Source organism: Protopterus annectens, chromosome 8.part0, assembly GCF_019279795.1.
Source record: "Protopterus annectens isolate FY-2018-M chromosome 8.part0, PAN1.0, whole genome shotgun sequence".
In the NCBI taxonomy this organism is placed as follows: domain Eukaryota; kingdom Metazoa; phylum Chordata; order Ceratodontiformes; family Protopteridae; genus Protopterus; species Protopterus annectens.
In genome coordinates, this window is record NC_056741.1 from 541,412,168 (window position 1) to 541,439,919 (window position 27,752).

A 27,752-nucleotide genomic window follows, 5' to 3' on the forward strand; every position below is an offset into this window, starting at 1 on the left:
ATGAGGAGCATGCTGACTCCTATACCGGCGCCACGGTCAGCCCCATCGGCTCCTCCTTCCATGGTGCCTGCTTCGGCCTCTGCCTACCCTCCCGAACCTAAGCGTGGAGAACCAACGCTCCAGGTCACCCCATTGGGCATATCCTCCTCTTCTGAGGCCTCCCCTGATCCTGCGGGGGAGCCCCCTCGGAAGAGGACATGCAAGAGGAAACATGTGGACTCCCCGGAGTCAGTGACATCTGACACCGACCTGGATGATTCGGAAGGGTCCCCAAGGTCCCCCTCTGAGGATGTCTCATTTTCTGACATCCTAGAAATCCTTAAACAGAGGGGGAACTGGTCTGCCGTCAGCCCTTCCGAGGATGAGTCGTTGTACCTGGACACGTTCGGTTCTCACCCTTCCACCTCCTGGGTGTCCCCGTTTTTCGACCCACTCATGGAGATGGTGGCTCGGAAGGCGTGGACGGCTCTGGATACTATGGAACAAACTCCCGGGAGGCCAACAAAATTTATTACTGCCCCTTTGGACAAGCAATTTCTCACTAAGGGCGTCCCCGTTGATGCCATGGGGGTGGCGGCGGCCACTAAGAAGGAGTTGGCTGACCCTTCAGTTCCTGTCCATCCTCCGAATAAAGAATCTAGGACTATGGATAGGTACAGCAAGCGGATGTTTTCTTCAGCGACCTTTGCCATGCGTTCGCTGAATTATTTGTGCTATTTCACCCGTCTTCAGAGAGACCTTCTCAAAGAACTAGGTGATACCATGCAGGACCCATCAGCTGCTGGGTGTCAGGAAAAGATCAACTCCCAGCTAGGGACCCTGAACTCTATTGTAAACTCCTCCATGCGGCTCATCTCCTATGCTGCCGATGGAGCGAGTAGGGCTGCAGGCACGGGCGTTGCTCTAAGGAGACATGCCTGGATGCAGCTTTGCAACTTTGCCGACCCATTCAAGGTGTCTTTCACTAACACCCCCTTTGACGGTTCTGCCTTGTTTGGACCTCAAGTGAAGGATACATTGACCAGGTGCGAGCAGGAAGGCAAGACTCTCTCTGCTGTAGGAGTCCGTTTTTCTACCCCTTCTAGACCATACCCTAAGGGTCAGAAAGGTGGGAAAATGTGGTTCCGCAAACCTCAGGGAGTACTGCCTGACGCACGTGGTGAGCTTCCCTCCAGAGGCAGAGGAGGGAACAATAATAGACGCCGCCCGAGGGGCAGGGGGGGGGTCAGCAGAATCAGGGTAGCAGAGAATCCTTCTCTGACAAACCCTTCCAGCACCCCTGAGGGGCTGCCCGACTGTCCACCTTCGGAGGCAGTCGGGGGAAGACTATCACTGTACCAAGAAGCCTGGCATTCCCTCATGCAAGACAAATGGGTACGGTCGATCATATCCAAGAGCTACAGAATTCCCTTTACTCACACCCCACAACAGCAAAAAGGGCCCCTTCCAGACATTCCACCCGGTCTGAGGGACCTAGCAGCACTAGAAATTTCAAAGCTGCTAAGAAAAAAGGCCATCCAGCCAGTCCCAGCAGACCAACAAGGATCCGGTATCTACTCCAAGTTCTTTTTGGTACCAAAAAAGACAGGGGACTGGAGACCTATTTTGGATCTCAGCAGGCTGAACAAGTCTGTTCAAAGAATGAAATTCCGGATGGTCACTCTACAGTACTTTCTACCCTTTCTGGGTCAGGACAATTGGATGTGCTCTATAGACCTTCAGGATGCGTACTACCATATCAAGATGAACAGGCGCTCCAGAAGATTTCTCCACTTCCAGCTGGGAGCCAGTCACTACCAATTCAGAGCCCTGCCCTTTGCCCTCACCACAGCCCCCAGGGTGTTTGCCAAATGCATGGCAGTGGTTGCGGCTCACCTGAGACGACAAAGATTCCAGGTGTTCCCATATTTAGACGACTGGTTCCTTACTGCCACCACCAGGCATCGACTACTGCAATCCAGGGATTATGCTGTACAAACATGCAACGCGCTAGGTATCTCTATAAATTTCGAAAAGTCTGCATTGTCGTCTTGTCAGTCTATTACCTTCATAGGCACCGTTTTAAACACAGTGGAGCTCTCAGCAAAACTACCCACACAAAGAGTTTCAGACATTCGCAACCATGTTCAGATCCTATTACAGGAGACCAGAGTCCAAGCCAGATTTGTAATAAAAACACTTGGTCTCATGGCAGCAGCAATCACTTTACTCCCCCTAGCACGTTTCCATATGCGGATCCTGCAGTGGATGCTATTTTCCCAGTGGTCCTTTCAGCAGCTCCCCATGTCACACACCATTCTAATCACTCAGTCATGCAAAAGACACCTTTCTTGGTGGACGGTCTCCCCTCAAGTACTCCAGGGCAGACCTGTGGTCCTTCCTCCTCCTGTTGCGACTGTGACAACGGATGCCTCCCTGATCGGGTGGGGGGGGGCATTTTCGGGGCAGGACAGCCCAGGGCACATGGCAACCCTTCGAATATCACTTGCACATAAATGTCTTGGAAATGAGAGCGGTACTTTTAGCGTTGCAGGCCCTTCAGGACTCTCTACCCACTGGGACTATTGCAATTCAAACAGACAACATGTCTGTAGTGTGGTACATCAACAAGCAGGGCGGAACCAGATCCTACCCCCTATGTCGAGAAGCACTCAGACTTTGGCAATGGGCGATCTCTTCTCAACGGTTTCTGGTAGCAACGCATATTCCCGGGAAGTCCAACGTCATAGCGGACAGACTGAGCAGAGCCATTCTCATGCCTCACGAGTGGTCTCTCAACCAGACAATAGCGGAAAGAATTTTCAGAAGGTGGGGGTCAGCCTTTCTGCAACCTTTTTGCAACACCTCTAAACAGCAAGTGCCCAGACTTCTTCACCCTCTTCCCTCTCCCAGGTCAACCCCCCAGAGACGCTCTAGTTCACGATTGGCCCCGGGGTCGTCTGTATGCATTCCCCCCCCTTTCCCTTGATTACTCAATTAATCCAGAAAGCAACTGCCTTGAGAGCCAGGATGATCCTCATTGCCCCTTACTTGCCTTGACAAATTTGGTTTCCGTTCCTGCAATGCCATCTACTGGAGCAGCCCTGGCAACTGGACCCAGTGCCAGATCTTCTGACCCATCAATCGGGCGGGCTGCATCACTCCCTTCGATCTCTCAATCTCACAGCATGGTTACTCCACTTCAAACCCTAGCCAGACTTCCCGTTATCTCTCAACCAGTTTGTGATATCATCCTCGCTTCTAACAAGTCTACTACTAGAAAGGCTTATGCTAGCAAATGGAAGCGTTTCTCTGTCTGGGCAGAGAAAAAGCACGTGGACCCCTTTACGGCTCTTGTCCAGACAGTTCTAGAGTATCTAGCAGAACTCTTTCGATTGGGCTCCTCCTCAGCTACCATCAGAGTTCAACTGGTAGCCATTGCAAATTTCCACGTTGGCTTGTCAGAGACTAGCATCATGTCCCACAAACTTTGCAAAGCCTTTTTAAAAGGAACCCTTTTACTTAGGCCCCCGGTTAAGGACCCTCCCCCACCGTGGGACTTAAATTTGGTACTGTCTTCCTTAATTCTTCCTCCCTTTGAGCCGGCGGCTTCTTGTTCGTTGAAGTTGCTCTCGTGGAAAACACTCTTCTTAGTAGCCATCACCTCAGCAAGAAGGGTCTCGGAACTTCAAGCCCTTTGCGTTCGCCCTGCTTATCTTGTTTTTCACAAAGACAGAGTGTCACTTAGGACTAATCCGTCCTTTTTACCCAAAATAATCTCTGACAAAAATCTGAATCAGACCATAGATCTACCAGTCTTCTTCCCAAATTACACCAATAGAGCTGAACGAAAGTTACATTGTTTGGACGTTCACCGTCAATTGCGCTTCTACCTGGATAGAACTAAGCAAATGAGAAAATCAAACTAGCTCTTCCTGTGTTATGCGGAAGGGAAGCAAGGCCAAGCAGTCTCTAAGGTAACTTTGTCCAGGTGGTTGTCCTGTCTTATCATGTTGATCTATCAGTTGAGGAACACCGAACTTCCTACTAAGCCTAGAGCCCATTCAACCAGAGCTTTAGCTTCTTCAATAGCCTTTCAGGCAAGATTGCCGATGGATTCCATTTGTGCAGCAGCCACTTGGGCCTCTCTTCATACCTTAATTTCTCATTTCAAGCTCGATATGACCTCCAGAAGTCGGGCTGATTTTGGTTCCACGGTACTCAAGAGTTTTTTCCATTGAGCCACCCAGGATTTAGGTGCTAGGGACGCTGTCCCATCCAGCAAGAATGAAGGCGAGATTGACAACTTAACATTGAGAAGTTATGTTCTTACCATAGCGTTCCATGTTAGTTGTCTTCTTCTCGCCTTCTTTCTTGCATCCCACCCTCCACCCCCCTAGCCTGGAAGATCTAGAGTACCTTGTGAGAATTATTGCCACCTCGGTTATTTCCCCAGCTTGCTCCCTTGCTCCCTCTTTTTTGCTAGCTATTCTAGAGGGCTTATATTTATGTATATTTATACATATATAGATATATCCTTCTCCTTTTTGTATCTATGATTAGGTGGATTGTTCTCTGTTGTGGTGGGACATATATGTCCATAGTGTTAGCTATCAAACGAGATCTGGGTATATGACGCCTAGCATTATTGGACATAGCATAGCCTCGAGCCGGTAAAAAATAGCTCTCGAGCTTTAGTATTAGGCCGAGTCTGAGCCGAGGATCGGCTCCGAGCCCATCCAGCAAGAAATAAGGCGAGAAGAAGACAACTAACATGGAACGTTATGGTAAGAGCATAACTTCTCATTCACTGATATCCATATTAATGGGGGCATGCTAAAATGAAGTATTTAGAATTATAGGTTAAAAATTACTCTAGTGCGGCAGCTGAGGATATGTGGGAAGAGATTGAACAAAAGCTGAGAAATTGGAAGCTCTGTTATATGGATATGAATAGTAAGATATAAGCAGTTAAATGTTTTTAATCCCTTTAATCTTATACACAGGTCAGGCATATTTTTATCTACCAGAGGAGAAGTTGTAGATAGCAATTAATAAATAGCTGAAGGATTTTTGTCTGGGAGGGGAACACGCCAAGAGTCAAACTGGATAAGCTGATTCTTCCAATAGAACAAGGCAGATTGGGATTACCCAATTTCAATGGGGTATTTCAGAGCTACACAATTAAGGCTGCTATATGTAGCACAAGCGGAAACCTATAATTCAGCATGTAAAGGGATGAAGATGAAACGGGAAGCTCAAGACACAAGGAGAGAATGGGATTTTGGATGCAGACGTTTAAGGAGAATAACAGTAATCATACAGAATAATGTATTCATAAAGTAGAGAAAGTATTCTAAGAACTAAGCCAACATGGTAGTGGAGTTTCTGCTGATAGAGATGACTGCAATTAGGCATACAGACAATAGGCAAGAGGAGGCTGGCATTTATTGGAGAACACTGCAAAGGAATCAAAGTTGTTGTGTCTTTCGGCTTTTCCTGGTTAGGGGTCGCCACAGCGGAACTCCGGTCCGCTAATGATTGGCAGATATATTTTTACGTGCCAAATTGCCAGCCCTGATGCACAGCCTTCAACGAAGGAGCGCCCATTCACGCATGTCGCCACGCAGAAGACGCTGTAGAAGAGAATCGAACCGGACAGCGTCTTACTGTGAGGCGACAACGCTACCGCAGCTCCACCACCGCATGAATCAAAGTATTGGGAGCAAATAACTAGAGGGGAAAATCTAATAGACTGGAAAGAGGCCAAGAATTTATTTGGATTGTAGGTTAGAGATCGTCTTCCCCTCTCAAGGATTGATATCAGAGTATGGGCAAAGAGAAAGAATTAGGGGGTCCTAAACAAAAGACCAACACTGGTAGAGTTTTTAATAGAATCTAGAACAGAGGCTCCTATTAAAAAAGTAATAATTAGAAGAGAATATAAAACAGTGCATGATAACTATAAGAATCAATCAGAGGAGGTTGGATAAGCAATTCACAAAGAAACAATGAGGGATATATGTTTGTCTCAGAAATATACAACAAAATCTAGAAGATTTAGGGTGTTTGCCAGGAAATGTTTACATAAATATTTCTATGAAAGCAGTCCCCAGCTTACGAATATCCAACATGCGGACAACCCATATATACGAACAGGCTACCGCAGTGTTAGAAATAACATTGAAATAAGTAAAAATCTGTATTAAACTTACAAAAATGTTACTGTATCATAAAAATAAAGAATTCTGATGTACGTACTTTCCATCTCCCCTGTTTCCCAATTCGTGAAGCTGCTCGCACATCTTGTTAGAGCACTTACTTCCTTCTTCCTGGAATACAAAAGATCCGACTGGTTAAGAGATCGCTGTGCTGGTGATCTGATTGATCAAAACTGTTTCCTTGTACAGTACACAGTATTGAAGCAGTTACTGTACTGTACAGTAGAGTGGGCAAATTACATTGCGGCTCACTAGGGTCTAGGTGACAGAAGGAGGTCTGGCAGAGGTCTGAGAGTTCAGGAAAGAGTTGAAAACATTCATGGGTGATGCCTGTAGCACAGAACTGTGAAGTGAAGCTTAAAAAGAGGTAAGTTTGACATTTTTTTTTTTGGAACGTTCTGCTATACTGTATTGTATTGCATTTTTATGTACTGTTATTTGTGTAAAGCAAGGGAATGTGTGGAAAATACTGCTTTGAATCAGCTGAATTGAAATGTTAATTACATGTCGACAGTGGTAGCATTGACCAATCAAAATTGAGACGTGTCTGGCTGCAGGCTCCAGTCCTGTACTGTATGCGTATCCTGTGGAGCTCCACTTTAGTACTCTACTGTACTGCAGCCAGACACTTTTGAGAACTTCCATGTTGGTGATGTTGTGATCCATGCCTCCAAAATGTAAATCCGATACACATGCTGGTGATGTGCCAAAGAAAAGTCACCCTAGAAAATAAAGTAGACATAATAAAGAGATGCAAGAGAGGTGAAGCACCATCTGCCATTGGAAAGGCATTAGGCTATAGCTGGTCAGTGATCAGAACAATTTTAAAAGACAAAGTAAGAGTAATGAGTCATGTGAAAGACCATGCCCTGATGAAAGCTACGATTATTACAAAGCGACGCAGTGGTTTAATTCTTGAGATGGAAAAGCTATTTCTAATTTGGATCGAAGACCAAAACCAGAGGAAAATCTCCATTAGCCTTTCATTCGTGCAAGAAAAGGCTCAAAGCCTTTTCAAATTTAAAAGTTGCTTGAGCAGCAAGTGAGTCGGGTGTAATGAACAATTTTTTGCGAGTAGGGACTGGTTCCATCACTTTAAAATGAGGGCTAATTTGCATAACATTAAAAGTCAAGGTGAAGCGGAGAGTGCCGATATAAGTGCTGCAAGGGATTTTCCTAAAATCTTGGTGAAAATTATCGATGTGGGAGGTTATTTGCCAAAGGAAATATTTAATGTAGACGAGACTGGCTTATTTTGGAAGAAAATGCCTGAAAAGACCTACATTTCAAAAGACGAAAAAAGTGCAGCAGGGTGTAAGACAGCAAAAGATAGGCTATTGTTATTGTTTGGGGGTAACGCTTCTGGTGATTTTAAGTTGTTTCCTTGCTTGTGTATTGCTCTTTAAATCTAAGGGCACTGCAGCATGTCATTAAGGCATCTCTTCTTGTTATTTGGAAGGCAAAGGCTTGGGTTACAATTGCCATCTGTGAAGACTGGTTCTTGAACCATTTTGTTCCTACTTTTCAAAGGCCAAAAACATTCCTTTCAAAATTCTCCTTCTACTTGACAATGTATCTGGACTTCCAAGTCATTTAGATGACTTACACTCCAATATAAAGGTTGTATTTTTAGCAACCAACACCACATTGCTAATTCTGCCAATGGATCAGGGAGTAATAGCCTCATTTAAGGACTGATGTTAAGTTGTCTATCTCGCCTTCATTCTTGCTGGATGGGTTCGGAGCCGATCTCGGCCACTCTAAAAGCTCGAGAGTTGGTTCCACCGGCTCGAGGCTGCCCCTATATCCCACAATGCTAGGCGTGAATTACCTCAGATCTCGTTTGCCACTACAGCGATCGAGGTGTTTTTCTACCGGCTCCAGGTTAGTTTAAATTAGATTAGTCTAATAACCTTTAAACTTACTCTAGCTTAGTTTATCCCCTTTTTTACCTTTAGTGTAGTGGATATTTATCCTTTCCACCATCTTATCCAGCCCCTTCTTCAAGAACTTATAAGTTCTTTCCTTAGGCCTTCGGGCCCTTCCTTCCCTTCAGTGTGTATATGTGTTTTTGATAGGAGTTTTATATCCTTAACTTAACTTAATTTTCAGAAGTTTTGTTTTAAAGTAATCTTACTTAGATTTTTCTGACAGTGTAATCAGTGTGTGTGTTGTTGTGTGTGGTTACACTTCGGTTCCTTGAAAATGTCCAAGGATTCAAAGGTCTCAGGCTTCAAGAAGTGTGACTCGTGCTGTCAGAAAATGTCTCTGACAGACGGTCACACTTCTTGTGTGTACTGCCTGGGACCTTTACACCTGCAGGACTCTTGTGCTGTATGCCATGGCTTCAGCCCTAGAGTCCTGCAGGAAAGAAAAAACAAACTCATATTAAGGGGTTTGCTTAAGCCTGAAGGTTCCCTATCTGCTACCTCGGGAAAACCTTCCAAGGCTTCTAAGACCTCGGCTCCAGCTTCTGAGTCGAGGCCTAAGGCTTCGAAGCCTGCTGCTACATCGGCTCCGGCTGGAGCCGATGAGTCTTTGACTACAGTTTCTGTGGTTCCCTCGGCTCCGGAGCCGAGGCATTGAGATTCCTGGGTCGGCTCGATCAGACCATCGGAGCCGACATCTAGAAAGAGGTCGAGGTCACCATCCCTTGGCTCCGTTCATTCGGCTCCAGCGTCTCCCTTGCTGTCTGAACGGAGCCACAGATCTCACTCCTCCAGGTCATCGAGGCTCTCGGATCATGACCTCCAGAGGGTAGTGAGTCGACTTTTAAAGTCCGAGGCACTGGCCCAAATGCTTCAGAGCCCGACTCATCAGTCGATGCCTCAACTTATTCCTCTAAATATTCCTCCTCCGACTCCTTTGAGCTCGGAGCCGGGCGCCTCGGAACCGAGACTGTGGTAGCATCGAGCCGATACATTTGTCTTCGGCTCCGTCGTCGCTCCGATTTCTTTGAAGAATCTCGGCGCCGGACTTCCCTCGTCGGCTCTGAGGGGTGAGTGGCATCGACCCTTGTCCGACCCCTCTCCTCTCGGTGCTTCGCGCTGGTGAGTTCGGCTCCGACATCGCCTCGGAGCCATCTCTGTCGGTGCCGAGGGAGGTTCTCAGCTTCTCGGGCGGGGACCTCTGGCTCTGCCAGACAGGGGTGCGTTCGAGGTCATGCGGAGTGTGTTGGAACCTTGTTCGACTCCACAGTCGGCTCGTCCGCCCCTCCCTCTTCGGTGCCTCTGGTTATGTCGACTCACTCCCTCATCCCAGACCGCAGAGGGCCAGCTCCTCAAGAATCCCCTGTGTGGATCTCATCTTCTTTCGTGGCCTCCTGAATTGGCAGGGGAGCCCCTAGGAAGAGAAAGTGTAAGAGGAAGCACATAGACTCACCTGAGTCTGTCACCTCTGACACAGATTTAGAGGATTCGAGGGTTCCCCGTTCCCTTCTGAAGATGTCTCCTTTGCGGACTTTCTAGAGATCCTGAAACATAGGGGAAATTGGCCAGCCCTTAACCCTTCGGAGGATGAATCTGTGTATCTTGAGGCATTTGGCTCTCGCCCTTCCACCTCCTGGGTGTCCCCCCCCTTTGATCCCCTCATGCAGGTGGTGGCAAAAGCCTGGACGGCTCCTGACTCAGTGGACCCTACCCCCAGGAGACCTTCTAAATTTATAACAGCACCAACTGACAAACAATTTCTGACCAAAGGTGTTACAGTGGATGCTATGGTGGTAGCTGCTGCCACCAAGAAGGAACTAGCTGATCCTTCAGTGCCTGTTCATCCCCCTAACAAAGAATCTAGGTCTATGGACAGGTATGGGAAGCGGATGTTTTCGTCAGCGACCTTTGCAATGCGTTAAGCTGAACTACCTATGCCATTTCACCCGTCTCCAAAGAGACTTGATCAAGGAAGCGGGTGAGATGTTGAAGAATCCTACAGCTGCAGATTTTCAGGACAAAATGAACACCCAGCTGACTACCCTGAATTCAATAGCTAACTCCTCCATGCGCCTCCTTTCATATGCGGCTGATGGAGCGAGTAGAGCCGCAGGGACAGGTGTCGCCTTACGCCGGCATGCCTGGATGCGACTATGCAATTTTGCGGACCCCTTTAAAACGTCTTTCACTAATTCCCCGTTTGATGGATCATCTCTCTTTGGTCCTCAAGTGAAAGAAACCTTGACTAGGTGCGAGACGGATGGCAAAACTCTGTCTGCCGTCGGAGTCCGTTTTTCTACTCCTTCTAGACCTTACCCCAAAGGCCAGAAAAGTGGGAAAATGTGGCTCAAGGGAATTTGCCTGACGCACAGAGTCGGTTCCCCTCCAGAGGCAGAGGAGGGAACAATAATGGTAGACGTCGCCCTAGAGGCAGAGGGGGTCCACAGAACCAGGGCAATCGAGAAACCTTTTCCGATAAGCCCTTTCAGCATCCCTGAGGTGTTGCCCGACTGTCCACCTTCGGAGGCAGTCGGGGGAAGATTGTCACTGTACCCAGAAGCCTGGCTATCCCTAACTCAAGACAAGTGGGTACAGTCCATCATTTCCGAAGGCTATTCCATTCCCTTCGTTCGCATTCCAAACCAATCAAAAAAATCCCTTCCAGATGTTCCACCCGCTCAAAGGGATCTTGCAGCTTTGGAAATTTCAAAGCTGCTTGCAAAAAGAGCAATTCAGCCAGTTCCAGCAGACCAGCAAGGATCCGGAATCTACTCCAGGTTCTTTTTAGTTCCAAAGAAAACGGGACTGGAGACCAATTTTGGATCTCAGTATCTTGAACAAGTCGGTCAAGAAAACAAGATTTCGGATGGTCACGCTACAGTCCATCCTTCCCCTATTGGGAAAGGAAAACTGGATGTGCTCTATAGATCTTCAGGATGCGTACTATCACATAAAAATGAACAGACGCTCCAGAAGATTCCTCCGCTTCAGGCTGGGAACCAGTCATTTTCAATTCAGGGCCCTGCCCTTTGGTCTCACCACCTCCCCCCAGGTGTTTACCAAATGCATGGCAGTGGTAGCTTCTCATCTGAGACGTCAAGGATTCCAGGTGTTTCCATATTTGGACGACTGGCTCCTAACAGCTCCCACCAAGCATCTTCTCTTAATGGCCAGGGACTACACCTTTCGCATTTGTCAAAAGTTAGGCATTTCAATAAATTGCGAAAAGTCTGTTTTGTCGCCTTGTCGTACTATTACCTTCATAGGCGCAAATCTAGACACAGTCAACATGTCTGCGAGACTAACAGATCAGAGAATAGCAGACATACACAAACTGGTCTCGCTCCTCTTCAACAGCAACAGAGTCAAAGCCAGGTTAGTTCTGAAAGTATTGGGGATTATGGCGGCTGCCATACCTCTGCTTCCATTAGCCAGATTCCACATGAGAATCTTTCAATGGATGCTCTTCACACAATGGTCATACCAGCAACTTCCGATGTCCCACACCATTATGATTACGCAAACATGCAAGAATCATCTTCTGTGGTGGATGTCTTCCCTCAGCTCTTCTTGGGAAGACCCTTTGTTCCTTCCTCTGGTTGCTACTCTGACAACGGACGCCTCCCTGATCGGGTGGGGGGGGCATTATCAGGGCAGAACTGTCCAGGGCACATGGCAACCAGACGAATGCCACTTGCACATAAATGTTCTAGAGATGAGAGCAGTGCTTTTAGCGTTGCAAGCCCTTCAACACTCTCTTCCCTTGGGAACGATAGCAATCCAGACGGACAATATGTCTGTAGTGTGGTATATCAACAAACAAGGCGGAACCAGGTCCTATCTCCTATGTCGAGAAGCACTCAGACTGTGGCAATGGGCGATTTCTTCTCAGTGGTTTCTGATAGCAACGCACATCCCCGGGAAGTCCAATCAAATTGCGGACAAGTTGAGCAGAGCTATCCTCATGCCTCACGAGTGGTCTCTGAAAGACTCTGTTGTGAGAGAAATTTTTCTGAAGTGGGGTCAGCCTTGCTGCGATCTTTTTGCTACTCCCCAAAACAGCAAGTGCAGAGATTATTTCACCCTATTCCCGTTACCAGGCCAGCCCAGCAGAGACGCTCTAGTCCAAATTTGGCCCCGGGGACTTCTGTATGCATTTCCTCTCTTCCCACTAATCTCTCAAGTGATACAGAAAGCTATCGCTCAGAAGGCCTCATTGATCCTCATTGTTCCTTACTGGCCTCGACAAGTTTGGTTCCCCTTTCTGCATCAATTTCTGTTGGAGCAACCTTGGCATCTGGACCTAGTTCCAGATCTTTTGATCCATCAGTCGGGTCAGTTACATCGCTCCCTCCCCTCTCTGAACCTCACTGCTTGGTTCCTCCAGTTCCAACCTTAGCCAGGCTTCCTCAAATATCTCACTCTGTTCGAGATATTTTGATAGCTTCCCATAAATCTTCCACTCGAAAGATTTATCTGAGTAAGTGGAAAGCGTTTAAGCCTATTGGGCTCAAGGAAGGGACTTAGATCCTTTCACTGCTCCCATCCATATGGTTCTTGATTTTCTAGCTGAACTCTTTCATGCAGGTTCATCTCCTTCTACTCTCAAAGTTCAATTGGCAGCTATATCTAACTTTCATGTGGGCATTTCAGAGTCTGCCATAATGTCCCACAAGCTTTGCAAAGCCTTTTTGAAGGGAGTTTTTCTACTCAGACCTCCTATAAGAAATCCTCCTCCTCCTTGGGACCTTAATTTAGTTCTCAGTTCTTTGATTCTTCCCCCCTTCGAACCTGCAGCTTCCTGTTCTTTAAAATTACTATCATGGAAAACTCTCTTTCTGGTAGCTATTACTTCAGCTAGAAGAGTTTCAGAACTTCAGGCACTCAGCTGTCGATCACCATATCTGTTGTTCCACAAAGACAGGGTATCCTTACGAACCAACCCGTCCTTTTTACCTAAGGTAGCCTCTGCTTCCAACCTAAATCAAAGCATTGACCTTCCTGTGTTCTTTCCAGAATATTCTAATAGGTCTGAACAAAAACTGCATTGGCTAGATGTTCATCGTCAGTTAAGGTACTATTTGGATAGGACCAAACAATTCAGGAAAACTGACCAGCTGTTTGTCTCTTATGCAGAAGGCAGAAAGGGACTTTCTGTTTCCAAGGTATCACTATCTAGATGGCTAACATCTCTGATTTCAATTGTTTATGAAATTAGACACCAAAAGCTGCCTAATAAACCTAAGGCCCACTCCACCAGAGCTTTGGCTACTTCTATAGCCTTCCAAGACAGACTGCCTATTGACACCATTTGTGCAGCGGCTACTTGGGCTACTCCTCACACTTTTATTTCACATTATAAGTTGGATTTAGCTTCTAGGCATAGAGCTAACTTTGGTTCCACTGTTCTCAAGAGTCTGTTCCGTTAGGCCACCCGGGACAAGGTGCTAGGGACGCGGTCCCATCCAGCAAGAATGAAGGCGAGATAGACAACTTAACATATAGAAGTTATGTTCTTACCATAACGTTCCATGTTAGTTGTCTTCTTCTCGCCTTCTTTCTTGCGTCCCACCCTCCTTCCCCCTGGCCTGGACAGACCTGGAGGAGTTTGATTATGACCTCTCTTTCTACCACCTCTTTACTATACTTATATGCTCTGCGGTGCATATTTTCAGGGATCAGGATTTAGGCACCTTTCCTCTTTCCCTTTGTTATAGAGGTGGACTCTCTTTCCAGTATTTCTGGTTGTATTTTTAGCTGGGCCTAGCTCACAAACGAGATCTGAGGTAATTCACGCCTAGCATTGTGGGATATAGGGGCAGCCTCGAGTCGGTGGAACCAACTCTCGAGCTTTTAGAGTGGCCGAGTCGGAGCCGAGATCGCCTCCGAACCCATCCAGCAAGAAAGAAGGCGAGAAGAAGACAACTAACATGGAACGTTATGGTAAGAACATAACTTCTATTTATATATGGTGGACCTTCTCATAATCATTCAGGGCTACCTAAGATAATGTGATGACCTTAAGGGAGTTCTGGAAGAATTATAACATCTATGATGCCATCAAAAATATTGCCGATTCTTGGGATGAAGCAGTCAAATATGAAAGGAGTGTGGAACAAATTGTACCCACAATTTGTGCCTGCTTTACGGGCTTCTTCAGATAATGACATTGCTAAAGCCAGGCAAGCTGTGGTTGATATTGGTAATCAACTGCAATTAGACATCACTGACACGGATGTCATAGAGTTACTTGACTCCTTTGGCAAAGAACTGACCAATGAAGACCTTATGGAAATGGAGCAGCAGGCGATAGAATTTGAGGAAGAAAAAGGGACTTAGAAACTCCAAAATCAAAAAAGTTTTCAACAAAAGAGTTAGCTGAAGCCTTTTGTCTTATTGAAGCAGGAATGGCAGTTAGAGGTGTAAGATCCTAATACAAAGAGGTTCACCCAAGTTTACCGTTCAGTTACTGAGGGCCTCAGCTGCTCTAAGGCTATTTATGATGAGAAAAAGAAAAGTTCTGTACAAACCTCCCTTGATGCCTACTTCAAGAAACTGACTCCAGTAGCAAACACCCTCTGTCCAGCAGCAGAATCAAACCCTGATTCTGCATCATCAGGCCAACTCTCCAACAAGTCCATCATTTTCTGTATCATCCAGTTAATAAAGTTATCATAATGTTAACTCAGAAATGAGTGTTAACCGTTACAGTAATTGTTATTCTTACTTATTTTTTCATTTGAACTGTTTAAACAACTGTTTCTTGAATGTTTTTTACAGTACATACAGTACTGTATTGTGTGTGAACATAGTTACTGTAGTGTTATTACACTGTACTTGCAGTATTGTTATTACTACAATGTACAATATTATGTCTAAGATTTTTTTTATTTGGAAATGTTTCTAAAGTGTTTTCTATGCAAAGAAAAGTAAAATAAATACTAGACCGAGGCAAACATTTGACTAAGTGACATTTAATAAGAACCATATGTACGTGTTTCAACTTACATACAAGTTTGAATTAAGGACAGAGTAAAAAATGGATTTTGTCCTTAACCCGGGGACTGTCTGTACCCCAAGTAGACTCTAGAGAATTTTTCCTCAAGTAGACAGCAAACGTTGAAGGTGTGTTGAGGAAGAAAGTAGTAACTGGGAACATATTTTATGGATGTGTAATAAGTTAGCAGGCTTTAAAGATTCCCTGCGGACTACTCTGTCAGAGATATTGGGTGAGCAAATTGGTGTAACTAAAAATTAATTATTAATGGGTAAGATTAATGGGTAAGCTGGGTAGTAGGTGCAGGGAGAAGAGAGGTCATATTTTTGATTCTCACATTAAGTCGAAAGTGATGGAAGATGACATTTTTTATGTCATGAAGTACAGTGCCTTTTCTGAGAGTGTAGTTAAGGTGGTTAAGCAATTATGGCCTATGATAAGTTTAGATGAGACTTTGGGAAAGATTTTCCCAAGGAAGGTCACTTTTGCTTATGAAAGGTTTTATAATTTGAGAGAGTTATTAAATAAACCCATTAAGTTATGTGATTCGAATCATAGGTGTGTGGCTTTTCCCTGTGGCAGCTGTAATCTCTGTTCTAGGATTAGGAATTTATCAGATACAGGTATTAATGGTAGGAGATATCAAACTAGGGATAAATTCAATTGCAAATCTTGTGGTGTTATTTACATATTGAGTTGTGGATGTATCAATACTAGATGGTACATAGGGCAGACAAAACGCAAAGCTAGGATTCGAATCTTGGAGCATCTGTCGGATATTAGAAATAGGAAAAGAGAAAGTCCAGTGGCACAGCATTTCATGATAGTACATGAGGGTGATAGTGGTTCATTATTTTTCAGTGTTTTGGCTGATATTGAAGGATTTGGAAATAATTTTCAAACTAGGTTAAATTTTTTGGAAATGACATTCATTTTTAATTTTAGAACTCTATATCGGGGGGGGCTCTAAATCAAGCGGTATCTATGCAATTTTAATGTTTTCAGTTTTATATTTCCACTTATTTAGATATCTCGATAGTGTTTGTAAATAAAAGGAATTAAGTGGGATGCAAATATATATATATATATATATATATATATATATATATATGGTTCTACCTGACATAATCGAAACCACACAACACCGACAACCACATCACAGTCCATAAACAAACCACACAGTAGAACCATATATATATATTAAGGGTGATTTGTAGAAGAGGTTATATATTACACAATGTTTAAAGTGTTCTATTATTAATATTTTATAATGGAATTTTCAGTGGTCATTTCTATGACAATTTACATATTATATAATATGCTGGATTTGTGTTTTCACCATGCTTTGATTGTACTCGAGGTTTAATTGATGGGATGGGCTTAAGATACAGTTGTGTTATAGCACTATATAAACTGCAGTTTTTTGGATGGATAATGTCCCGTTAAGGCAAACAGCCGAGGTACCAGGAGTAAATTGCTCTGGTGTCCTATCCACTACTGTGTGTTGTGTTTTATTTAGGATTGCAAGTTTTTTGCAAGAGTGTTTCTTTTTGTTTTGAAGGTATATTTAGAGATTGGGGGATGGGACAGGACAGAGCCTTCACGTTGGAGGATGCAGATGGCAAAACTGTCCTGCAAAAACACTGCTTCATGACTAGCAGCTGTCAGTTTGAGTTATCATTTTCTGGCTTTTGTACATTTCAGTGTGTGACGTCCCCATTCTGTGCCAGTTGACAAGGAGCCTGAATCCTCACCACTGACAATGGAGAGGGACGTTACCCAGAATACAAATGGATACAGTCAGTATTTTTAGATGCAGAGCTCTCTGCATCAAGCACAGTTTCCTTTAAGAGCACACAGGGCACACACTCAGCCTGGGATCTGGGTGTCTGTATCTCTCTCTCCCCAGGTCCCCAGTAAGGTTCTCCACTGGCAGTGGGAAACCAGTGCTTCGTGTCCCTATCCCAAGTAGCTGATGCACACACGCTTTGAGATCTAATTTTCACACACACACACACACACACACACACACACACACACACACACACACACACACACACACACCTAGGAAAGGCTGGCACAGATTACCCGCTCTACCAACTTTGCCCAGACTATAAGGTAGATTCATTACCACCAGTCAGTTACTATAAGGCTCTTAAAAGGGTATCCAATTATACTGAGTGAAAATAATATTAATAAAATGATAATGTTGACCAAACAGCCAGACTTTCAGGAATGGCCAGAGTTATCACCAAATAAATATATGTAAATAGTCTCAAAACATAACTATTTTTCCAAAAAGGACCATACACGGTGAAAAGTTTGAATATATTTAATAATAAATAATAAAAGGCATGAAAATACAAAATTTTTTTACAGTAAACACCAGAGTTTCAGTCACAGGAAATATTGCAAATAACACTGATGGAAAGTTTCACACACATACAGGAAAAGAGTATTTAGCTAATCCCATTATCTATTCCTGATTGACTAAAAGAATTACTGTTCCGTAGTTAAGTTACTTACTGCCTCAAGGCAAGATGATGTGGATGAGGGTTTTCTAGTCAGGTTTCAAAGAGCAGACTACTACCCCTGAGACTCCAGTCTCTTCTAATTTTAAAACATTATTTCTGCACTGAATTACATCACGTGCATCTGGTCATCTGACTTCTGATTCCCACACTATTACCAACACTAGGAGCTGCTAGGATTTATCACCTATGTACTACCATACATATCTGAAGCTTTTCTAAGATCTGTTGGAGCATCTGGAAGCCGTAAAACAATAACATCATTCCAAAATATTATACAAACTATTGCGTCTCTGGCTCCCTTCAAAACTGTGGGATAACATCTTTATGGCCTAACCCATAAAGTAATTTAATTTCAAGAAGATTCTTTTAAAGCCAGGTGGATTAACCTCTTCTCTTCCAGTATATGCTGTTACAATGTATACATTTAGACAGTTACAATAATGCATATAGAATTCTTTTCTGTCCAGCAGGAAACACTGTTGATATATTTTAACACATGCAACTTTACAAATACAACAAAAAGAAAGGGAGGTCAAACAGGCACTCGCAAAAGTCCAAAAATGCACTAAATGCTGAAATTAATTTGTAAGCAGTTTATTAACAAACTAAACAACGTTTCCGTCACTCTTCTTGGGTAACTTCATCATAAATAAATTACATACACAAGTGTAGTCGCATTTAAAAATTTGCTTTAAAGCGGCGTAGTTGTTCCAACCAATCAGCACAACTCATTAATAAAACAGTAGTCAGAAAATTTAAAGCACCACAGGTTAGTATACTTAAAGTACATAATCAACTGTCAGAAAGAAACATACCATAAAGTTTGAAACTTATAGACCAAACAATTATTACCATAACATTTTACAATCAGTTTCTTATTGGAAGTAAAATGTTAAACCTGAATCCTTAGTCTAACCTCAATGTATAAAAAGTATATAGGAAGTATATAATAAAAAGTGTGTATATTAAACCGTATATGAATTATAAACATATGTATGTTAAAAAATGATAATTGTAATATAGTTTGTTTACTCAAATTAAAGTTGTTTGAGATAATGTAACTAGTTGTAAATGTCGTAACAGGACTCTGCACTTGTACATATATATATTTTTAATATATATTTTTTACAATTTTTCATTTAACATTAATTTAGCATTTTTAATATAATACATTTTTAACATACATATGTTTTTAATTCATATACGGTTTAATATACACACTTTTTATTATATACTTCCTATATACTTTTTATACATTGAGGTTAGATTAAGGATTCAGGTTTAACATTTTACTTCCAATAAGAAACTGATTGTAAAATGTTATGGTAATAATTGTTTGGTCTATAAGTTTCAAACTTTATGGTATGTTTCTTTATGACAGTTGATTATGTACTTTAAGTATATTAACCTGTGGTGCTTTAAATTTTCTTACTACTGTTTTATTAATGAGCTGTGCTGATTGGTTGGAACAACTACGCCGCTTTGAAGCAAATTTTTAAATGTGACTACACTTGTGTATGTAATTTATTTCTGATGAAGTTACCCAAGAAGAGTAACGAAAAAGTTGTTTAGTTTGTTAATAAACTGCTTACATGTTAATTTCAGCATTTAGCACATTTTTGGACTTTTGCGAGTGCCTGTTTGAGCTCCCTTTCTTTTTGGTTCATTTTGTTTGTTTCTCCTTTTACATAACTTTACAAATACATTTTTAAACACAAGCATCTGTACAAATCATAAATGACATATAATTCTTTAAAATTTCAGCTAGCTGTGCTGGCATAAGTTATACATCCACTGCCCTACTTCACCTGGCATGGCTGGCAGTACCTCCTATCATCACACAGTGATAATGGTTTGATGCTCGAATTTGTAAGACACTGCTTTGTTGTAAATAAAAAAATTAAAGTTTTTGGTTTGCCTACGCTTAAATGTAGTTGCTTAGTCTACATAATGATAGGTACTCTTCATACATGTAAAACACTGTTTTGAATTTATTGCTAATATTTATCTATTCATTTTTACAGCATTTTATTATTTTTCCCAGATAGCAGAAACGGCCTGTTTGGATCAATTCATTTACCTACTAATATTTCCCTGTGAACTTTGTTTTCCATAACATTATTGCTGGGATGTTGGGGAAGCAACGCCTTTGGCTAAATATAACTTTTCCATTTTTCAAGTCTTAGACACAGTGTTGAAAAGGGTCTCTATTAGAAGACCGAATGTTTAGGTGATCGAACACCTAAACATCGATCTTCTAATATCGAAAGCAAAAATCAGCGAACGGCAGTTTTAATACAGGGAAAGATTTCTCTTGACCATTCGCCGGAGTTTGCTATTTCTCTACTGTTGAGCGATCTCGGAGATGGTATATTTAGTTGGGGGGGTGTGAGGGCGAAGCCCCCCACTTAATTTAGATGTAAAGTAATGTTTTTTATCCTGTGGCCGAGGGACATGTTTCCCTGGTATGTTCGATATTGTGCAGTTCGATATTAGAAGATCGATGTTTAGATGTTCGATCACCTAAATATTCGGTCTTCTAATATAGACCCTGTTGAAAATGACACTGTTAGCCACTTTGTGCTATGGCAAAACACCCTGTATTCCAAATGATAAATTTTTGACCTCTGGCTTACTGTTTTGTATTAAGTAAACAGAAATCTTTCTTGCATTCAATTTTTTGGTATTGGTTTGCTGCAGAAGAGTTGCTATTTCATGTGCTTACCTGTGCTCTCTGCTTTCCAATTGTCAGTTTTGATCTGATGATGTACGTTTTCATTTTATTCTCAACATATGGGTTTGGATCCGATCCCTCTGAAATGACTCGGCCACTGCAAAAGCTCATGTTAACCAAAAACTCATGTTAACCAAAAAGCTCTCAAGCTCCCTACCCTACCCACAGTGTATCTCTCGTAATCTCCTCAATTCTCATTTGCTGCTTTGCGAAGTCGTGGTCATTCCTATCAGCTGTCAAGTGGTAAGATTTTTTTTACAGTTTATATAAGCTTTCCTTGCTACCTTTAGTCATATTTTTGCCCGATTATCTTCTATTAAGCTGATTTCTCTTTTCCAATCCTTTCCCCAGAGTTTTGCTTAAATTTTATAAATTAAAACTTACATCACTGTTTCCCTACCCTCTTCCCACTCTGTACTTCTTTATTGTTATATTCAACAACAAATAAATAAATAAATAAAATGTAGTATTAGTGTTTTTCCATAATAATTATAATAGGAATGTTTCTTCTAGTTGTTCTGGTTGTAGTTGCAGTATTGTTGCTGTTGTTGTTCTTGTTTTTGTCTTGATAGTTGTGCTCTGCCTTACATTATGGCAGAAAAAACAGACAAGCCGTCTGACTTAAAAAAATGTTCTATGTGCAGTCACAAAATCCTGCTAATTGACTCGCACAGTATGTGTGTCTACTACTGCCTTTGTTCGTCCCATCTTCAGGAGGACTATGACATTTTCAAGACATTTAACCACAGAGCTCTAGTTGAGTGGAAAATAAATTGATTTTAAAAGGTATGTTGCCCTTCTCATCGGGGGAGACCATTTCTAGCACAGACAAAAAGAAACTAGATTCTTTTTCCAAATCTGGACATTCCAGCCCAGCTTCCTCTTTGTCATCTGGAGGTTCTGATAGAGGAAGGAAAAGACCTTCGTCAGCTCCAAAACATTTTGATGGAGCCGACTCCATAACTTGTTAAACGTTCGGATCCAAATAAGATTTCTTTGAATCCCACAACTTCAGGGACTCCCATGTTGGATCCGACAGCTTTGGATGCAAATCTTTCTGCATATAACGATAGAGTGGATCCGTAACTGTTGGAGCTGATGGGGAGTCCTTTTAAGCCAATTAGGCCCAGTAATTGGTACTTCCCCTCCATAGATCCAGTAATATCCAGGGTCCCATCACCATTCTTGGAGAGACCAAGGTTACCATCACAGCCCTCAACTCCCTCCACTAGAAGCCTTACAGAAAATGATGTGGAGAAGATGGTCAAGAAGATAATCTGGGCACAAGGTATTGCAAGGCCCCCCTACGGCTCCTACCCCTAAGGGTTAAGAGTTCCAAAGTTTTTATTCCCCACTTCATGTTCCTCCTCCAACCCTTGTGGAAGTTTTGGAGTTGTCAGATCTGATTTGCACGGTTCTGTCGAGGTTGGAGCTGAGGACTCTTCCTTCCTAGTCTCTTGACTGCTGCTCTAAGTTCCTCAGCTCAGTTGTAACTGGGAACCTCTCGATGTCGTGGTGGCCTGGTCAGATCCGAGAAGTGGGCTCAACACTGAAGTTCTCAGAACTGCCCCCCCCCCCCCATCTTGGAGTTTCCACCCGGATCAGCCCAGTCCCGACTTCGGCTTCAACACTACTCTCATCTGAATTTGAGGGGACCAAGACCGGAGGACGCTGTCTTTCATGTTGAGTTCCATCATTTCTTGGGGACAGTCAGCTTTCAAGGCTCTGGAGAGAGCTATGTCTGCTTCGGCAGTTCAGACAGCGTCTGCCGTGTCAGAGCCGCAGTCCTGTACCTTGCAGACCTTTGCCCTAAGTGTCTTAACCAGACCTCCCACAGGGACAGTGGGTCCATAAGCCCCAGGCTATCCATGAAGGTTCTCCCTCCTGTTCTGATACCTCCCTGGAACACGCCATGGAGGAGGTTCTTTGGAAGAAGAGGTGCAAGAGAAAGTACCTGGGCTCCATGGAGGACTCCATCACTGAAGACACTGACCTCAAGGAAGGTGAGTGACCCGCTTGGTCACCCCTTGATGATGTTTCCTTTGGGGGTATCCTTGAGATCTTGAAGCAGAGGGGTGTGTGGAAGTTCAGCAATCCCTCATCTGAGGAGTTGGTGTACCTGGCGGCATTTGGATCCCATCCATCTACCTCCTGGGTGTCCCTGCCCATTGACAAATTCATTGAATTGATTTCTTGGCGGGCATGGGAGGCTCCAGATTACATCGAACCAATCCCTCAGAGACCAAAGAAGATGATTATTTCTGAACTGGAGGATAACAAATTCTGGTTGAAGGGTGTTCTAGCAGATGTCTTGGTCGTGGTGGTGGCCACAAATAAAGAACCTGTGGAAGAAAGTTCTACTATCCATCCTCCTAATTTGGCATTCCAGGATGATGGATAGATGTGGGAGGCATGTCTTCTCTTCAGCGACCTTCGCCTTGAGGTCCCTGAATTATTTTTCCCATTTTACCAGATTTCAGAGGGATCTGATGGAGTTGTCAGATACCCTCTCAATGAGCTGTGTCTGAAGAGGTACAGAATTCAGTTACCTTTCATCTGACCACCCTACATGCCATTGCAAACTCCTCCATTGAGGCTGATCTCACATGCAGCCGAAGGGATGAGTACAGCGGTGTGTTCCAGAATCTCTATGAGGAGGCAAGCCTGGATGCGCCTCTAGTAATTTGTGGGCCCTTTCAAGTCTTTGTTCGTCAATGCTCCATTTGACAGCACTTCCCTGTTTGGCCCAAAAATCAAAGAAACACTATCTAGGTGCAAGAAGGATGGAAAGACCCTTTTTGCTGTCGGAGTTCGTTTTTCCACTCCTCACAGACCTTACTCAAAGAATCAGAGAAACAGCGGAAAGATGTGGTTCGAAATATGACAGGGGCCTTTTCCTCACACTCATGGAGAAAGTTCCTTAGAGACTGAGGGGAAATAGTGATGGAAGACGCTGCCCTCCTGGCAGAGGGGCTCAGCATCATGAAGGGTCCAGAGATACCTTCTTTAGCAAACCCTTTCAATGCTCCTGAAAGGAGGCCCAATTGCTCTTCTATGGAGGAAATCGGGGGTCCCTGCACCAGAAATCCTGGCTAAAAACAATAAACGATACCTGAGGATACTGTATAACCTTTTCTCGTCCACCTCCCCAAAGCAAAAAACTCCCAGACATTCCACCCAGTCAGAGGGAGCAAGCAGCCATCCAGATACAAGGGCTGTTAGACAAAAGATCATCCAAGATGTCCCCCCTGACCAGACTGGATCCGCAACTTACTCAAGGTTCCTTTTGGTGCCAAAAAAAAAAACAGGGGACTGAAGGCCTGTTTTAGATCTCAGAAAATTGATCAAATCAGTTCAGCAGAGTAAGTTCTGGATGGTCACGGTTTAGTCAATTCTTCCATTCTTGGAAAAGGATGGCTGGATGTGCTTGATAGACCTTCAGGATGCATACTACCACATAAAGATGGACAGGCGATCCAGAAGGCATTTATGTTTCTGGCTGGGAGACGGTCATTATCAAGTCAGAGTACTGCCATTTGGCCTCACAACAGCTCCTAGAATGTTTACCAAATGTATGGCAGTAGTGGCAGCTCACTTGAGACAGCAAGGATTCCAGGTGTTTCTATTCTTAGATGACTGCCTTATCTCGCCCAGACAAGGCATCTCCTCTTAGAAGCAAGAGATGTGGTTATTCCAATGTGATCTCTGCTGGGGATTATAATAAACTATGAAAAGCCACATCTAGAGCCCACTCAAGGACTGAAATTCATAGGCGTGAGCTTAAACACAGTCAGAATGAAAACATGTCTTCCATCGTCAAGAGTAATAACCATAAAAGATCAGGTCAAGAAACTTCTACACAACTCAAGAGTATCTGCTCAAATTGTACTACAAGCCTTAGGGTCTATGGCAGCAGCGAAAATATTAGTTCCGCTAGCCAGATTTCATATGATAATCTTACAATGCTTACTCCAGGGAGAGAGCCTTCTTTGGTTTGATGGTTGTGAAGAATATCCTTCCGTACGTCCACCCATGAATTAGGTAGCTGGGGACACTGTCCCATATCTTGAGGATAAAATGAAAATGATAAAGAAGTTATGTACTCACCATAATGTTCTATCTGTGTTGTCAATTTTCATTTTTTCCTCAATAACCTATCCCCCACGTTTCCTTGTCCCTGTCTCTTCTAGGTAAGTGAGTTGTGAATTGACTAGCACTGGATGCCAGAAATGGTCTTTCCCTTTCTACAAGAATTCAAGAATTCTGTAATCTATTATTGTATATTACTTATTATTGTGTGTGTGTGTGTGTGTGTGTGTGTGTGTGTGTGTGTGTGTGTGTGTGTGTGTGTGTGTGTATATATATATATATATATATATATATATATGTATGTATGTATGTATATATATATATATATATATATATATATATATATATATATATATATATATATACTTGCAGCAAACAAGATTTGAGGAGATTAGGAGAGATGCATTGTGGGTAGGGTTGGGAGCTTGAGAGCTTTTTGATTGACCACAAGTTTTTGCAGTGGCCTAGTCGGATCCGAGGGACTGGATCTCCGAACCCATATGTTGAAGAAAAAATGAAAATCGACAACACATATGGAATGTTATGGTGAGTACATAACTTTTTATTTTTCAAAATAGGAGTCCAGTGTAGAATTTCATCAGCTCCTGCTGCTATTCAGTGTGACACTGAGAAAGTTGCCTAACTTCATTTTGCTCAAAGATCACATCTGAAATGGTTTGTCCTAGCTCTGTAACACAATTTAAATAAAAATTCACAAGTACTGGGTATAAAAGACTCATTCCAGACTCCATTTAAATTTGTTTCTGTAGAGTGTCTAAAATTTAAAGAATTAAGGGTATGCTAAAATAAAAAAGAATTCTCAAGCACCTCAGATAATAATGATTACGTTCTTAAAGTTTTTTTAGGTTTGTCTTGCTTATATGTAGCAAATAAGACCATTCTTTCATTTTTTTGAAATTAGCTGTTAATTATCGAAGATCATTGCACTGAGCATTAATTATAATTTTAATAACCCATTTATTTAACAGCTGAGGATGGTAGTTTTGGCGGTAAGTAAAATGCTGAAGTGTTTTCATTATTCTTAATTTAACCATATTGATTAATGAGCTTATATTTTAATGTGTTTTTTTTTTTGTTTCCTCTCATTTTAAGATCTATACAAATCCAGATACTCCACAGGTAGGTCTTGATTTATGTTGTTTAGAAATCCTTGAAATTGGGGAAGTACACTTTAATACAGAAGCTAGAAGTTGGTTTAAGCTTTTGATCATTTAATGGTTAAACAGTCACTTCCCCGCAAGTTCTGAGGACTTAGATTCTGCTAAGTGTCCTGGACAGCTATATTAAGGATCAGATGAAAGTGTTTACACATCACACATATGTTCTTCTTGAAGGAAGAGGAGAGGAGAAAAGTGTGGGAGAAGGAGGGGGGAGGACTCAGTGGAAATGGTTCGGTAAATGTGGGCCAGGGTCTCAGTAAAATACAACCAGATGTGGTATTAGTTGAGCTTGGTGTATGCTAGCTGAATACTTGTAATGTCATTCTCCCTCTATCAGTCCAGTCAGTTGCCTGGATACCAACCATGACTAGGATTTATGTCAGTCTTCCACACTGCAATGGGGAGCAATGCTTAGTTTTCAAGCTACGCAAAAAAGGTGAACATCTCTGCTGGTCTTCATGGTGTCTGTTGTCCCACAGAATTATCACAAGTGATGTTCTGTAGGGATGGTAATTGTAACAGCAAATCTTTATATTTGGAATTAACCAATTTCCATTTCGTGTGATCCCTGGATTTTTCTCATGCTGACTGTCCCTCTTTGAGAACCAATGCTTGTCTTATGCTTGCAGGTGTACTGATTCATGCAGTGCGAGTCTCCATGTATCTGCCTCATCATTCCCACTGCTGCAATAGCCTTTAGGCTTTATTGGTTGTGTCCTGCCCAAAACATGGAAAACGACCATCTTCCAAAACCTTTGGCTCTTTCCTCCACCTGCACCCTATCTGCTGATTGGGCATCCCAGTGGAGGGAAGTACTTTCTTGCAATGTCATGAAGAAACAGATCAGAGGCTTCACAAGAACAGCAGACAGTCCTCAGCTTCGATTCTGACGAAAAGCCCCCATAGATAAATCCTTCCACATAGAATATCATCCTTTTAAGAAAAAAAAACTGCTATTTTTAATATAGGACTTTTTAGAAGAATTTCCTCCTTAAGAAACTCAGTATCTTTCTCATATTGGAATGGTTCTGTCAGGGACTGCAGTTTTTAGCCTTAAGCTACTTCAGAGACTTTTTATGAGGAAATGCTCTTCCTGTGTAAACTGTATGTATTTTATATAAAGGTTTAGTGTCAAGAAGTTTTATTTGGGCAGGAACTATTACAGGGTATGTTAGTGCTTGTGATCTCTCTGTGACAACTTAATTGTCATTTTTTCTGTCAGACTGAGATGTTAAGTTGTCAATCTCGCCTTCATTCTTGCTGGATGGGTTCGGAGCCGATCCTCGGCTCCGACTCAGCACTTGCTTAGCTTGAGAACTCCTTTTACCAGCTCGAGGCAACCCTATATCCCATGATGCAAGGCGGAAGTACCTCAGATCTCGTTTGCCGCTTTGCGAAGAGGTCTCCTTTTTTGCCAGCTGAGGTAAGTTTGAGTTTTCAAACAGCTTTAGTCAGGGTTTATCTTCCCCTTTTTCCTATTTTTTAGTGTATAGTGTCACATTCAATCACCCTGTTCCCCTTATAGAAAAAAAAAAAAATTTACTTTATAAAAAGTTTTAAAAATTTTCAGTTAGGCCTAGGCCTTCCTTATTAATCCCTATCTGTGTGTCTGTGTTTGGGGATTAATTTGTGTGACTGTTTTTGGTGTGTGTGTGTCTGTGTGAGTAATTTATTACTCTTTTTCCTTAGACTATGTCTAAAGAGGTAAAGGTCTCGGGCTTCAAGAAGTGTGACTCGTGCTGTCAGAAAAAGTCTCTGACAGACGGTCACACTTCTTGTGTTACCTGGGGCCTTTACACCTGCAGGACTCCTGTGCTTTGTGTCACTCTTTTAGCCAGCGAGTCCTGCAGGAAAGGAGGAACAAGTTAATCCTCCGTGGCTTGCTAAAGCCAGAAGGTTCACCCACTAAACCTGGGTCCAGTAAGCCTTCCAAGCCATCCAAGGGTCAGGCTACAGCTTCCAAGCCTCCCCCGGTGGCTCCGACTCCCGGTCGAGATCGGCTCCGGCCGGAGCCGATCTTTCTCCTTCTCAGCTAGGGTCGGTTCTGATCGGTTCCGACACCCAATCTGCTGTTGCCTTGTCAGCTCCG

General features: G+C 43.0%; 1 protein-coding gene across 2 annotated transcripts in view; it reads left to right on the forward strand.

The window, feature by feature from the left end:
- The window catches only part of HORMAD1 (HORMA domain containing 1), a 4,208,304-nt gene that overhangs the window by 1,281,021 nt on the left and 2,899,531 nt on the right, over positions 1-27,752 (forward strand). Inside the window, exons 6-7 of one of the 2 annotated variants that reach the window (XM_044080054.1) lie at positions 25,472-25,492; positions 25,596-25,622. The exons of the other annotated variant lie outside the window; for it this stretch is intronic. Of the exons in view, the coding sequence (XP_043935989.1) occupies positions 25,472-25,492; positions 25,596-25,622 (48 nt within the window). The remainder of the gene's footprint in view (positions 1-25,471; positions 25,493-25,595; positions 25,623-27,752) is intronic. 2 annotated transcript variants of the gene reach the window in all.